Here is a 14,549-nt window from a genome sequence, read left to right on the forward strand (position 1 = left end):
TTTTTTTTTTTTGACATTCACCAATAATGTCAACAAGAATTTGAAAATAACAACTACTTATATATCTAGAATAAAATTGTCCAATTTGTTGATCATTTCATTTTGAGTGGAGTGGAATAATAATAGTAAAAAAAAAGAAAGTTTGCAGAATCTCAAAATTTTTGTTTTTTTCACTCAATTTTTTGTTCTTGATTTACCAGTGGCTAAGGATCAAAACAACAACAATGTTTATGTTGATGATAAAGATGACAATACAATACAAAACTTTTTTTTCACCACTACTTTCAAATAAAATCCACTTTGAACGATGAAAAATGACAATGTCAAAAGATCTAAAGATTTTTTTTTTTTGTTTCTTTGTTTTTTTTTCTTTCTATTCTCTAAATATATCGGACACAAAATGATTTTTGCTGTCGTTGTCGTTGTTGTTGTTGTTGTTGTCGTTGTTGTTGTTGTTGTTGTTGTTGTTGTTGTGACAGTGAAACGAAAATATGAACACAACCATGAGAAACAAACAGAAAAAAGTTTCATATTTTTTTCATTTTGTTTTTTTGTTTGTTAGTCTGAATATTTGATTTTTTTTTACGTTTTTTTTTTTTTTTTTTTTTGCTACTGCCATTGTTGTTTTGTCCAGTAATTTTCGTCTGTTGACGTGTTGAGATTCATTATCCATTAATGAATGTTGACTTGTGTGTTTTTTTTTTTTTTTTTTTTTTGTTGGTTCACTATTTGTGGACCGGACATAGCAAAATTTGTCTTTCTTTTTCTTGTGTGTGTGTGTGTATGTGTGTTTGTCTTGATAATAATCAGTAGTAGCATTTGTTTGATTGTTGATAATAATAATAATAATTATGATTAATTTATATTTGACCCGTGAATGATGATCAAGATCATGATGAATATTGAATTGGATAATGTTCTGATTATTAGTACTACGAGTATCTAGTGATCTACTGATCTTTTCTCTCTCTCATTCTCACTCATTCACGATAATTAGCATTTGCCATGTTTTCGTCCATATTTGACATTGACCATGTTTTTTTTCTCTCTCTCTCTCTCTCTCTCTCTCTCTCTCTCTCTCTCTCTCTCTCTCTCTCTCTCTCTCTCTCTCTCTCTCTCTCTTAATGTGTCCAAACATGAAATATAAAAAAACGAACAAGGTGGAAAATAAAAATTTGTAACATTGTTGTCATGTTACAATAACAACAAAAAATTTTTCTTCTTTGTTTGTCGATAATGACGTCAATGAGAAGAAAAATTGTGCGCACCAAAAAAAAACAACTCAAAATCCGAACCGGGCATTCGAGTAATTTTTTTCAGTTTATTGCATAAAATATTCATAAAAAATGTAATTGCCGCAATTTTTTCTTTTTTTTCTGGTAACTGACCAGCTGTGTGTGTGTGTGTGTGTGTGTGTTTTATTACTCGTAAGGCCGAGACAAATAATTGACCAAAAAAAAATTTTATTTAAAAAATTTTTTTTTCTCTTTGGTCTACTATAATCCGTTAACATTTTTGATTTTTATTCAGCATGTGTGTGTGTGTGTGTGTGTGAATGTGGGTGTGGGTGTGGATGTGAATTTTTTTTCTGATTTTTTATTTCTTCTGAACATAAAACACATTGAATTATTCATTTTGATTCATTGTAAAAAAAATTGTGAAAAAAAAATTCATAATGGCAAACATTTTATGCACGCACACACACACACACACACACACACATACACAGAGAGAGAACAAATGATGAAATTGCAAGAAAAAAAACAAATAACAATGATAAACAAAGCAAAAACCATCCGCACACACACACAGACGGAGCACGTTGTTTATACATCATTTTTGTTTGGTTGCCAATAAGAATTTCATTTTTAGAAACAAAAATTTTTTATTTAAATTCGCAGAATTTTTATTCAGCGAGAGAGAGAGAGAGATGGACACATGTTATTCATTTCGTATTATCATGTGAATGTAAAATGAATGCCAATAAACCAACAAAGCAAATCGAATAAAATGAAAATTTCAATGTAGAATGAAACAAATTGAATTTTTTTTTTTTTTTTTTGGAAATTTCAGCAAAGTTTATAAATTTTTCATCAGTTTTTTTTTCGTCTGGTTTCCGGTGGAAAAAAGTGATAACCACAAAATTTAAATCTGTTTTGTCTGTGTCATAATTTAAATTCTGATTCAAAAGATTTGGCTGTCTGTGAATGATATCAATTTGGTTTTTTTTTTCAAAAAAATGACCACACTACACCTGGAATAAATTATTTCAAGTACCCTGATTCTATTTTCCAAAGAATAAAAAAGCTGAGAATCACTTTTCTCAAATTAAGAATACCGAGAATTTGAAAAGAATTTTTTTTTTTTTGATTTCTGTGCACGTCAAAGAAGAAATAATTTAATGTATCATCATCATTCATCTATCGGTGAAGAATTTTGCTTATCTGAATTTAGCTTCAGGTTAAATATATGATTTTTTTTCAATTATTTTTCACTTTCGGACAAACATACACACCCACACACACCTTGAAAGGCTGCCATCACAAGTTAATAATGTTTTTCAGATGAAAGAAAAAAATGAGAAATTTCCAAGAAAAAGAGAAAAACATTCTTAAAAATAGACATTTTTTCCATTATATCATCATCATTATTCATTGTTTTAAACAAGCACACGCAATTTGGTTGAACGACAAAACCCAAAAAAAAAAAAAATTATTTTCGAGAATAGTCGGCAATCAATCAATCAATTGTATCGTCATCGTGGGAAAAAAATACCCGTAAGCGTTTTATGATGATTTGGTAATAATGAAGAAAAAAAAACAAAACAAAAGACAAAATCAATCAATACTGATTTTAATGAAAAAAAATAATAAATTGTCTTTGAACTTCTTGCACTATGAATATAATTTGCCATTATTCAATTACGTATGAAAATTTTTTTTTGTTCGTTGGTTTTTCTGGAATTTTCATTCACTTTTACAATATATAAACAATCCATTGTTATGGAATCAAAACAAAAAAAAAATCGCTTCAGATCGATACATTTCTGGAATTTTTTTTTCCAGTTTTCAATATTCTTGAATGAAAAAAAAGTATCGATAAACAGAAAAAAAACCCAGCCACACACACAGAATAAAAATGAAATGAAAATTTAAATCTCACGATAATGATGATGATCTTGGCCATTATTTTTTTTTTGTTACTACACCACCATCATCATCATGCTATACTAATTTACATATGAAAACCATTTTTAAGGCTGTTTTTTCGTTGTTATTGTTTTTGTTGTTGCCATCACACACACACACACACACAAAACAAACATTGAATAACCGAAAAAATTACTTTATAGGCCAACAACACTATATTTTTTTAATCAAAAAAAAAAGTAAAAAAAATAAATTGGTTATGTTTTGATACAATTTTTCTCTCACTTTCGTTTGAAATCATAATGGTTCTCTTGTGAGCCATTTTGATTATGATGATGATTATACTGATGATGTTATTCATGGTAAACCGGAAGACATTGTCAAGAGAGGGCAAAAAATAACACAGATACATTTTCAAGAAAAAAAAACATATTTTTTATTCCGGTTTGCAACCAAGAAAAAAAATTACGAAAAAATCTTTTTTCATCATCATCATCATCATCATCTTCGTCATTTCATAACGGAAATGTTTTCAAATATGAAAAAAAATAAAATAAATAACCGTCACTATAGTGACGTACAATGGTAGAACCAAGAACAACTTTTTCAAGTCATATTATTATTATCTTTCAATATTAACAAAAATTTTCATTCGATCATCCCGATAGGTGATCAATTTTGGCCCCGCAACAAAAAAAAAAAAAATAAAATAAATATCCGGCGATAAATAGTGGCAAACAACAGCCATTCAATTCAAGAGTTACCAAGTGAAAAAAAAACCGACAACATTTGCATATGGCCTAAATATATTAGATTAGCTTGAACACTATTTATGAAACTGACCAAAAAAAAAAACGAAAAAAAAACGAAATGTCCAGCCATATAGAAAGATTGATTAGTTCAAGTTTCAACATGGATATTGTTGTTGTTGTTGTTGTTTGACTGTGCAAATAAACTTTTTTTTGTTTTTTTACCAGTTTATTTAATTGATTTTCTACTGTGTGCCCTTTTCAATGCTAATTATTTGGTTCAAATTTTTCTGTCGGTTTTTTGAACCATAGTTTTTTTTTCTCTTTACTCGGTAATAACAAATTACCAATCAACACTCGTATTTTTTTTTGTTTATCTGTGGATTGGGCAACACTGAGCAAACAAACGAACCAGAACCATAGACATGGAATTTCAAATGAATTAAAAATTTTTTTTTTTTTTTTTTGATCTCGAATATAATTCATTTTGATGAAAATTATGTGTCACAAAGAATTTTCCTAATTTTTTTTTTTTGACTGTCTACAATCCACACATTTGTAATATGATGATGATGATGACAGACGTACATTACAATTTCTCATCATCTGCTTATCATTACAGGAAATGAAAATATGTTTGGCTTATTTTTTTTTGCGAAGATAATATCGTTGATGATGATAATAATAATAATAATAGTGACAATGGAAGATATTATTTTCTTTCGATGAACAAAACAAAAAGAAAAGACCCGAATTAATGAATAATTCTCTTTTGCAACTGAATAAATGATGATGATGATGATGATGATGATGATTATGGTGACGATAATGCATACATACCATTGTCTTTTTTCGGTTATTGGCTAATGATGGTGATTCTATTTTTTTTGTTCTCTTCATTGATGAGCAAATCTTTTAATTCTATTTTTTTTCTGCTGAAAATCCTTCGAATCGAATTATATCAGTTTATTATTCTGATTTGCAAGTACAGTTCTATTTAGTTTGGAGAGAACAAAAAAAATTTCAAACAAACAAACCAATAAAATCACCACCGCTGTGCGTTGTTGTTGTTGTTGTTGTTGTTGTTCCATTGATATTTTTGTCCAGAATTTTTTTTTTGTAGCATGAACAAGTGAGAAAAAAAATTCAAATTTTATCCATTCTCATTGTTAATTTGATTTCATCTTGTTTCATGTGACAAATATAACAAAATTTTGCTGCATCAACAACTGCATTGTTATTGCATTTACAATGATGATAATAATAATAATAATTTACATTATGTATAAAGTGAAAATTAAAACAATTCAAGTATAGAATCTGGATATTCTGGATTCTTTTCCCAGTTTTTTTTTTCTTTGTTCTGTCCATCATTATCATGATCATATTACTTTACATATAATGACAACAAATTCAAATTATCGCCAAATGTGTGTGTGTTCAATTAATGACATAACATAAATGACTATGATAAAATGAAAACGAAAAATTTCTCCCACTACATAGACAATAATCACAAAACATTGTCGATATAGAAAAATGAAGAAGAATGATGAAATTTTTTCCTGATTCTTATTATTCTTCCCCCCCAAAAAAAATTGTCTAATTCGATGCATTCTTGATCGTGATATACACACATTTTTATATCATTCGATCAGAATCTAAGTGTGTGACGAAAAAGTTTTTTTTTCTTTTCTTTACAGCCTCAATCACATTGAATCAAGAAAATGAAAAAAGCATGATGAGACAAATGAACAAATCAAGCATTAAATGAACCAAAAATGAATCGTCTCATTTATAATCTCGTGAAGAATCTTTTTAGATCACACACACACACACACACAGAATCGATATTGAAAGAATTGTATAGAATAATTTTCTGCCTATCTCAAAAGTTCATTTGTTGCTACAGATATGTGCCGACTCATCATTATTGTTGTTGTTGTTGTTGTTGTCATTTTGATTGTTTGTTTGTGGAAACAGGAAACAAAAAGCAACAACTACAAACAAATAATGACAAATCAAATTTGACTTTTTGTTTCATTTATTTATTTATCTATTTTTTTGCCATCTCAAAAAACCAAACGTAGCCAGTCACATATACAGGAACTTTGGCAAAAAAAAACCAGCAATAAAATCACAATCATTCATTAGTTCAAACGAATCCACTTCATACATCTTGATGAAATGTGGATTTAGAATATTTTTTTACATTCAGGAAACCAGAGAAACAAAAATCATAAATTGTCAATGATGACATCATCATAATCAGCAAACAAATTATTATTATTGGAATGAGAAAAAATGAAGAAAAAATGAAACAATTTTTGTAAATAGCGAAAAAAATAAAAAATGCAAACATTGCAAACATTCTATGGCTTTGTGTGTTTGTTTCTGGTTGATGATTATGATCAGTGGAGAAAAAAAAACATGACCAACCTAACCAACCAATCAGTGTGCTTTAGAAGATGATTAATTGATGATTTTTTTTTCTGGATTCTCAATTTTTCATTTTTTTTTAAATAAAAAATTTTGCTGTATCATAAACGTGTTTTTTTAACAGTTTTTAGAGACCAAGATACAAGGAATATTAGACCACTACAGACAAGTGATTTGGGAATAAAAATTTTGTTTTTTTTTCAAAAGAAAAAAAACCTTGAATTTCAGCAGTTTGTTGTTTATTGTTGTAATGAATCTAGTGTGTCGTCATCATCGTCATCGTCGTCGTCATTTTTTTTTTTTTTTTTTTTTTTTTGATTCAAGAAATTGCATTTTGGGAAACAAAAAATGCATGTATGATGCAAATATAAAGAAACAACAGCCAAAAAAAAAATCTGATAAATTAGATTAAAATTAATTATCATCAACATCATTTACTATGGAAATCAAAGAAAGTATATATCCATGTCTGTGTGTGTGTGTAAGCGAGAGATGAAATGAAATTTCATTATAATTTTTTTTTCTTTATGCAAAATAACTACCACCACCACCACCACACCACCACCAGCAGCAGCAAATGATGATGATGTTGATGATGACAATTTATCATTTAGTTTCCATTCAATTATATTAAATCTAATCGTTTTTGTTTTCATTTTGTTGTTGTCATATTCAGTGATGCTATCATTGATCATCAGGAATGTTTCTTGTTTTTTTTTTTGTTTTTAACATTTTCCATTTTGGTCAACAACAACAACAACAACAAAGTTTACTAGTAGCGTATGTATGTATTGTACCGGAAATTATTTATATTAAAATGAAAAGCAGCGGAAAATTGTGGTTGTACAAGTTGGTGGATAAAATGAGAGAGAGAGAGAGCGAGTGGAAACAAACAAAAAAAAAAAATTCAAATTGGTCATTTTCCATCACCACCACCACCACCATCATGGAATAAATCTATATAAAAAAAAGTCAAACAAATTGAGAAAAACAATGATCCGACATAATGTGTGTGTGTGTGTCACAACAACAACAACAACAACAACAACAAAAACGAAAAATTTTGTCCGTCAATTTTTCATTCAAAATAGTTGGAATATTTTCAAACAAAGAAAAAAAATTGGAAAAGAAACAGAAACAAAACAACAACAACAACAAAAAAAATATTCTGCCCCGCAAATGAGAAAAAAAAACCATGAAAGAAATAATGATATATTTATGCCAAAAACAATTCCAAATTTGATCGGACAGAAATATAACAATGTAGAAACAAAAATATGGCCATTCCCAAGACAAATATTGAAATTGCCACTGATGGCAGTAATGCTATGACATTTTTTTTTTTTTTTTTGGGTTGCCTTCATTTGAAAACACTTACGCACACAAATATCCGACAAATATGTCAAACAACAACAACAACAACAACAACAACCATTCCTTTTCATTTATTCATTTTTCGCAACAACATCATGGCCGGATAAAATGAAAGAAAAACAAAAATTTTTTCTCTCTGTTTTTATCTTTCTATTACCAAATTTTGAATTTGTTTTTTAGTTTTTTATTTTTGTTTTTGATTGTCACGAAAAAAAAATTTAGATGTTACAAACAGCATTTTCCAACAATTTCTGTCCATTTTAATTACCAGACAATCAAAAAAAAAAAAAAATCTTAAGTAAAAATAAATTATTCATTCACAAACAAGAAACAAAAAACAAAATTCTTGAAATTCAACTTCAATTCAGCCATGTTCATTTTATGGTGGTTGATTTGTTTTGTTCTGTTCTGTTTTTGTTTTTGTTTGGTTGGTTTTAGTTGCCAACATTCACATCACAAACGTGCCAGAATGTTGTTTTTGTTTTTGTTTTTTGTTTCACCACATTGAGCTACTTACCTTGTTTTTTTTTCACTATTTCAAAATTGATTGTCTACCGGTATATTTTGTCAGCACTCAATTAACCTAGTTTTTTTTCTCATTCACTAAATGAAATTGAGAATAAAAATGACTGAGTGAGAGAGAAAACAAATAAATAAATAAACGACGAAAAGAATTGGTTGGGTTAATTTTTTTTCTGCTCGAGAAATTTTCCGGAAATTTTTTTTCTGATTTTTTTCTCTAATTTTTTTCATTTATTTAAACAGGCAAAATTTACATATATTGGCAAAGAATTTTTGTTTATGGATGGACAATCGTGGACAAATGTTCAGTTATTGATTATTGTTTATCGAAAATCATCATCATCATCATCATTTTTATTATTTTTTCAAATGAATATAAAAAAAATCAGATAAATTATCATTATAATTCAATTGATATGGGCCTTTTACCTGCATCTGTACGTCCAATTGGTTTAATAATCAATAATGATGGACATGGAATGGAAAATAATTTGACAACAACAACAACTGCCAATGGTTCATTACAATCATCGTCATCATCATTTGATGGTTTTACAAATAATTTAGCTTTCCTGGTACCATTAAGTATTTGCCTGTTAACACTTTCGTTGTTAACATTTTTTGGTAATGCTATGGTTGTACATGCAATACGAACGGAACGTAAACTTCATACGGTAAGATAACAACAACAACAACAACAAATTACTCTGTCTACTTTTTCCTCCCATTTTTTTTCTCGTTTCTTTACATTGTGTTTGTCGTTGATACTTCAATGATGATGATAACACTAATTTATCGATGAAAAAGGGTAAATCATCGGAGAAAAAAAATAGCGGAAACACAATCTGTTCACACACACACACAAACTTGCACTCGCACACACACACACATTAAGCTCCATCATCATCATCACATTATCAATAGTTTTAGGATTTCAGAAAAAAAGAAAAAAAAACTTATCAAATAAATTAGCTTAATTTGAATCAAATCGAGCGTATCGATTTACTTCACACAACCATCATCATCGACCCACACACATTAACACACACTAACAAATAGGGAAGTTTTTAACGTAATTAAAAATCTCCAAGGCCATGCAGAAAGAAAAACATCGCAGAAAAAGAAGGAAAAAAAATTAGTAAAATTCTGGCATTCAATCTTTCTCACCATCTATTCGGAATAGAAACCAACAAAATGATTATAGAAGAAACTTTTTTCTTTTCCTTTTACAATTAGAAACCAACGCCAAAAACGCAAAAATTAATTGAAATCAAGTTTCCGGACAAAACTAAACAATTTTTTTTCTCACTGTCTCTAAAAACATCTTTTCCGGGACAAATTTTTCTGAAAAGGATCTTAGACCGTCTTTCACGGTGCCTGTGTGTGTGTGTGTTTAGTAATTGTTATAAGATTTCAACATTGAATTATTTGCAATGAAGAATCAAGAACTGAATCATCATCATTATTATTATATAAATAAATCCTGTCCAAATTGGATTTATTTTTCTTAATGTGTGAGAAAACAAGAATCAAAACAAAACAAAAAAAAATTCTTGATTCATTTACTTATAAGGATTAACGGCCATATCGTTGTCCAGTGTGTGTGTGTGTGTGTGTGTTTATTTTGCCCGGAAACACAGCATCCAATAATTCCATTCATTACCAATGATTTATTAGTGTCCATTCTATTTTCATCAAACAAAAAAAAATTTTATTTGTCCCATTCCATCTTCAGGTTTATAAATATAGCCATTTGTTCGAAAACACATATTCAGCACAAATAATTTATCAAAAAAGAAAATGAAATGAAAAGTAAAAAACTAAAAAAAAAACTGAAAAATTTTCTTCTCTTTTTCCACCTAATAATAGGTATCCAATATGTTCATATTAAGCCTAGCGATAGCCGATCTTATTGTCGGTCTTATGGTCATGCCGTTAAGCTCAACATATGTAATATTTGGTGATTGGATACTAGGACTGTTTGTTTGTCAATTATGGCTGGTCATTGATTATACTGCTTCAACTGCATCCATATTCAATCTATTAATATTATCATTGGATCGTTATTGGTCAATACGGTCACCATTAAAATATCTTTGTAAACGTACAAAAAAACGTGCATTAGCCATGATTGGTATTGTATGGATGATTTCGGCATTATGGGCCATACCGATTATTGGTAAGTGTTAATTTTCAATTTTTTTCATTCAAAAAAAATTCCAAAGATCTCCCAGGGAAGTTTTTCTATGGTTTAAAATAAAAAATTTTTATTTTTTCATTTGCATTTATTCATCACAACAGAAGATGCATTAATGCATAACTTTTTGTTCATTAGTTTGTAGTATACTACAAAGAAATATTTAAGGCAGTGAAACCAACATTCAAAGGGGCCATTATCATATAGACAGACATTAGCTTGGTTTTTGTCGGTGCTGACTTCCTAAACAAGAAAAAAAAGATTAAAGTTTTGTCCCACTCTCTTTTTTTTGCCTCGAATAAAATAAAACGCATAGAATTGAGAATGATAATGCCTATGTTCATGTTAAGGTGTGGGGGTGGCGGCGATGGCGGTGGTGGTGTTGATGTAATTTATCATGTCACCACGGCGAATTATAAAAAAAAGTAGCAAAAAAAAAACGAAAAATAAATAAACTTGATGTTCATTTCATTTTCATTTCATTGTTCCAAATTTCTTTTTTTTTTTTTTTTGCTGGTTTCGGATAACCCTTTTTTTCGTGTGTGTGTGTGTGTGTGTTACCAGCACCATTATCATTTTCCATCTTCAGACACAGATAGTAGACATGTAGACAGACAGAAGAAAAATGAATGAATGGAAAAAAAGAAAATACAACAAACTTTTTTTTTACTGAGAAATCCAAGAGAAAAAAAAGTTCTTGTTCCGAACAAAAAAAAAATTTTTTTTCTTCTATTTCACAGTAAAAAAGTTAAATTTGTTTTTTTTTCTCTCTATTAATTCTTATTATTATCATCATCATCATCATCATCATTTGATGATGATGATCCAGGAACTTTTCGCTGTTGTTGTTGATTTTTTTCTCATGAACAAAATTTTCTCCATATTTTTTCGGTTCATTTTTTTGTTTTTTTGCTTTTCACTTGAAAATGTTGAATTAAATTGGATTTTTTCATTCACTCATTTATTCATTCATAAATTGTGTAAAATAATGAATCAAGTGAAGAGAGAGAGAGAGAGATAGAGAAATTCCAAACTTACGAACGATAATGATGAAACTTGGCCATGTCAGAAATGATAATTTATTATTTACATATATCGAAATTATTTATTCATTCATTTCAATCAATTTTTATCAAAAAAATTTTTTTTTTATTTTCGTTCTCTCGTGTAAAATGCAAATTTTCTTCTTTTTTTTTCTCTCTCTCTCATTTATCATCATTGCTGTTGATGTTGTCAATTTTTAAATTTTATTTTTTATTTTTTTCCACAAGTAAAGTGGTATTTCACACTTTCCAATGGATTGAGTGAATGAATGAATGAATGCAAAGGAAATAGAAATGATGACAAAATCAGATCAGTGAAAGGGAGAGCGAAAAAAACTTTTCTTTCATTCCTTCGTCGCCAACATCATCATCATCATCGTGTAATCAAAAAACATTTTATTTTCATCAAAAAATCAATCAAAATCAAACGAGAATCACGTTTTTTCTCTCTATCTCTCTCTCTCCATCCACATGTTGTATGAAATTTGAATTTGTGTGAAATCAAATTATTCCTTTTTTTCCAAGTTTATCACTTTTTATTTCAAATTTTGAAATTCAACTGAAAAAAGGAAGATTGAATTTACAAGAGAAAAAAAATGATAAAATCTTGTAAAGCCAGTAATTTCCGTTTTTTTTTTTGTTCACTACTACATTCATGCAAAATGTAATTTTTCTTGGAATTTTTTCCCTTCATTTTTTTGAAATTGAAAATCAAAAAAGAGAAATCTACTTTATCAGATTTTTTTTTGAAGTGCCAATCCATTTTTTTTTTGCTGGAAATTTTCACTTACCAATTGAAAATGGAATGATGATCATGATCATTGAAACGATATAACAAATTGTGTTGTTGCCTGAATCCCAGAGAGAGAGAGAAAGAGAGGGAGAGAGAGGGAGAATGAGAAATCTATCTAGCCATAGGAAATGGATACGGAAATCGATGGAAAGAAAATTTGTCAATTGAAAAAAATTGAAATTGATTTCTGCCAATTGATTGAAAATCAAAACATTTGTAAACACACACACACACACACACCCACCGCTTGATTGGTCAATTGGCCTGAAACCACAAAATAAACTAGTGAATAGAACACAATTTATTACCAAAATAATATGCTTATATCACGTCAACCATAACTGTATCTTTTTCTTTGCTGGGACCAATGAATTCCAGATAGCAATATGCAAAATAAAAACCATCGACAACGTCAATTGTATAATCATTTTATTGTTTTTTTTTTCATTTCTATTTTCATTTTCTTTGTCGCTGAAAATTCTAATGAATAAAATATGGCCACAAACATTAATAGATTATATATATGATGATGAAATGAAATGTTAAAATATTTAAAACTTTCATTTGCCAGTTGCATTTTGTAAAAAGGAATAAAAAAAAATTATCAAATGAAATAAAATGAATCAATCATTTTAATAGTTTTTGGGCGTGTTTGTGTGTGTGTGTGTCTTGGTCATGAATCGAGAATCGAGAATAAAGAGAATTTAATTTTGTGACAAAAAAAAAAATTTTTCCATGAATAAAATTCTCACATGCTGTGTGATGACCATCAAAAAAAAAAAAAAAAAAAATCTTAATGATGATGATGAAATTATGATGACAGACCGGAAATACAAAAAGACTGACAGACTGTTGTATATGTAGAATGATAATTTATTGAATTTCGGTACAAAACCGATTACATCTCAAAACATGGACATTTCGTTTTATTCTGGATTTCAGAATTGAATGAAAAAAAACTGCCCTTCAACTAGATTAATTTGTAGATTTTTTTTTTTTTGTTGTTGTTGTTGTCTCAGTCATTCTATCGGCTTCTTCATGATTGAATGGCCAAATAAAAAAAAACATAAATGTTTTGAAGGTCAAAAACACACACACACACAGAAAAAAAGTACAAATTAATTGAAAAAATCTAATGAAGCTGAAAAAAAAACAAAAATAATACTGGATCATATTAATGTCTTAATATAATCTTGGCGCATATGCTTCATTGATTCTTTATCGATTAACAATGTTTTCAATTCTGTAGATTGATTGGGTGGAGCGATTGTAAATTTGTGAAAATGAAAATAAAATCGAAATTCTGGTAGCCAGTTTTTTTCTATTCTGTAGAATGAAAAATCTTTTCAGGTTTTTTTTCTTTCATCATCACTATTATTATCGCCAATTGAGCCATGTTTTTTTTCATTTATTTGACAAATGTTTTACATGCACGCACATATCGTGAAAAAAAAAATTTCTTAATCACAAACAATGGATGGATGGATGGATGAATGAATGAATGAATGGGTATGAAATTTGTTTTCGAAAATGGAAGAAAATCACTTTTGTGATAAACAATATTGTGTGTGTGTGTGTGAGTAAATAATCCGAAAATCTGATGATGAAGTTTAGTTTAATTCACTATAGTGTGTGTGTGTGTGTTTTCAATCAAAATCATCATCATCATCAATGGAATATAAACTGTTAACAAACAAAACAAAACAAAAAACAGACAGACAGACAGACAGATAGAGTGTACATTTTATTTCAATTTTCTTGAAAATGGCAAGCAATTTTCTCAAACTTTTCATAAATAAAATGACATTACATTCTCAGTTGTAGTGTGTGTGTGTGAACAAAAAAAAGAGAGCAATTTTCTTATCTTTAGTTTTTTTTCTGTGCAGTTTTCATTTTTTTTCTCTCTATTGCTTTCGGCTGAAGAACAAAGAAGAAAAAGAAGAAGAAAAAACAAATTTGAAACTACCAAATTCAACATTGATGATGATGATGGTGGTGGTGGTGGTGGTGGTGGTTGAATGGTTAGTGGCTGTACATAAGAATTTTATAAAAAAAAGTCTTCGTTTTTTTCTGCCAATTCTTTCAAATGTTCATTTTACATTTCCAACCTAATGGCCTCGATGATCGTTTCTATTTCTTTTTTCTTTTTTTTTTGATTCGATTCTTGTATTTTTGTGTGTTTGTGTTCAATGAAAATGAAAAATTTATTCTTTGAAAAGTGGAAGCAATTACATTCTTTGTTGTGTCATTTTTTTCTGTTTTTTTTCGTTCACAATTCAATGG

The 14,549-nt window shown here is 28.6% G+C and overlaps 1 protein-coding gene across 2 annotated transcripts in view; it reads left to right on the forward strand.

Moving 5' to 3' along the window:
* The window catches only part of LOC124498361 (uncharacterized), a 41,248-nt gene that overhangs the window by 2,152 nt on the left and 24,547 nt on the right, over window positions 1–14,549 (forward strand). For both annotated transcript variants that reach the window (XM_075729113.1, XM_075729114.1), the window contains exons 2-3: window positions 8,477–8,907; window positions 10,103–10,412. In XM_075729113.1, coding sequence (XP_075585228.1) covers window positions 8,650–8,907; window positions 10,103–10,412 — 568 coding nt within the window. In that variant the 5' untranslated portion in view covers window positions 8,477–8,649. The remainder of the gene's footprint in view (window positions 1–8,476; window positions 8,908–10,102; window positions 10,413–14,549) is intronic.

This window comes from Dermatophagoides farinae, chromosome 3, assembly GCF_024713945.1.
Source record: "Dermatophagoides farinae isolate YC_2012a chromosome 3, ASM2471394v1, whole genome shotgun sequence".
Lineage (NCBI taxonomy): Eukaryota > Metazoa > Arthropoda > Arachnida > Sarcoptiformes > Pyroglyphidae > Dermatophagoides > Dermatophagoides farinae.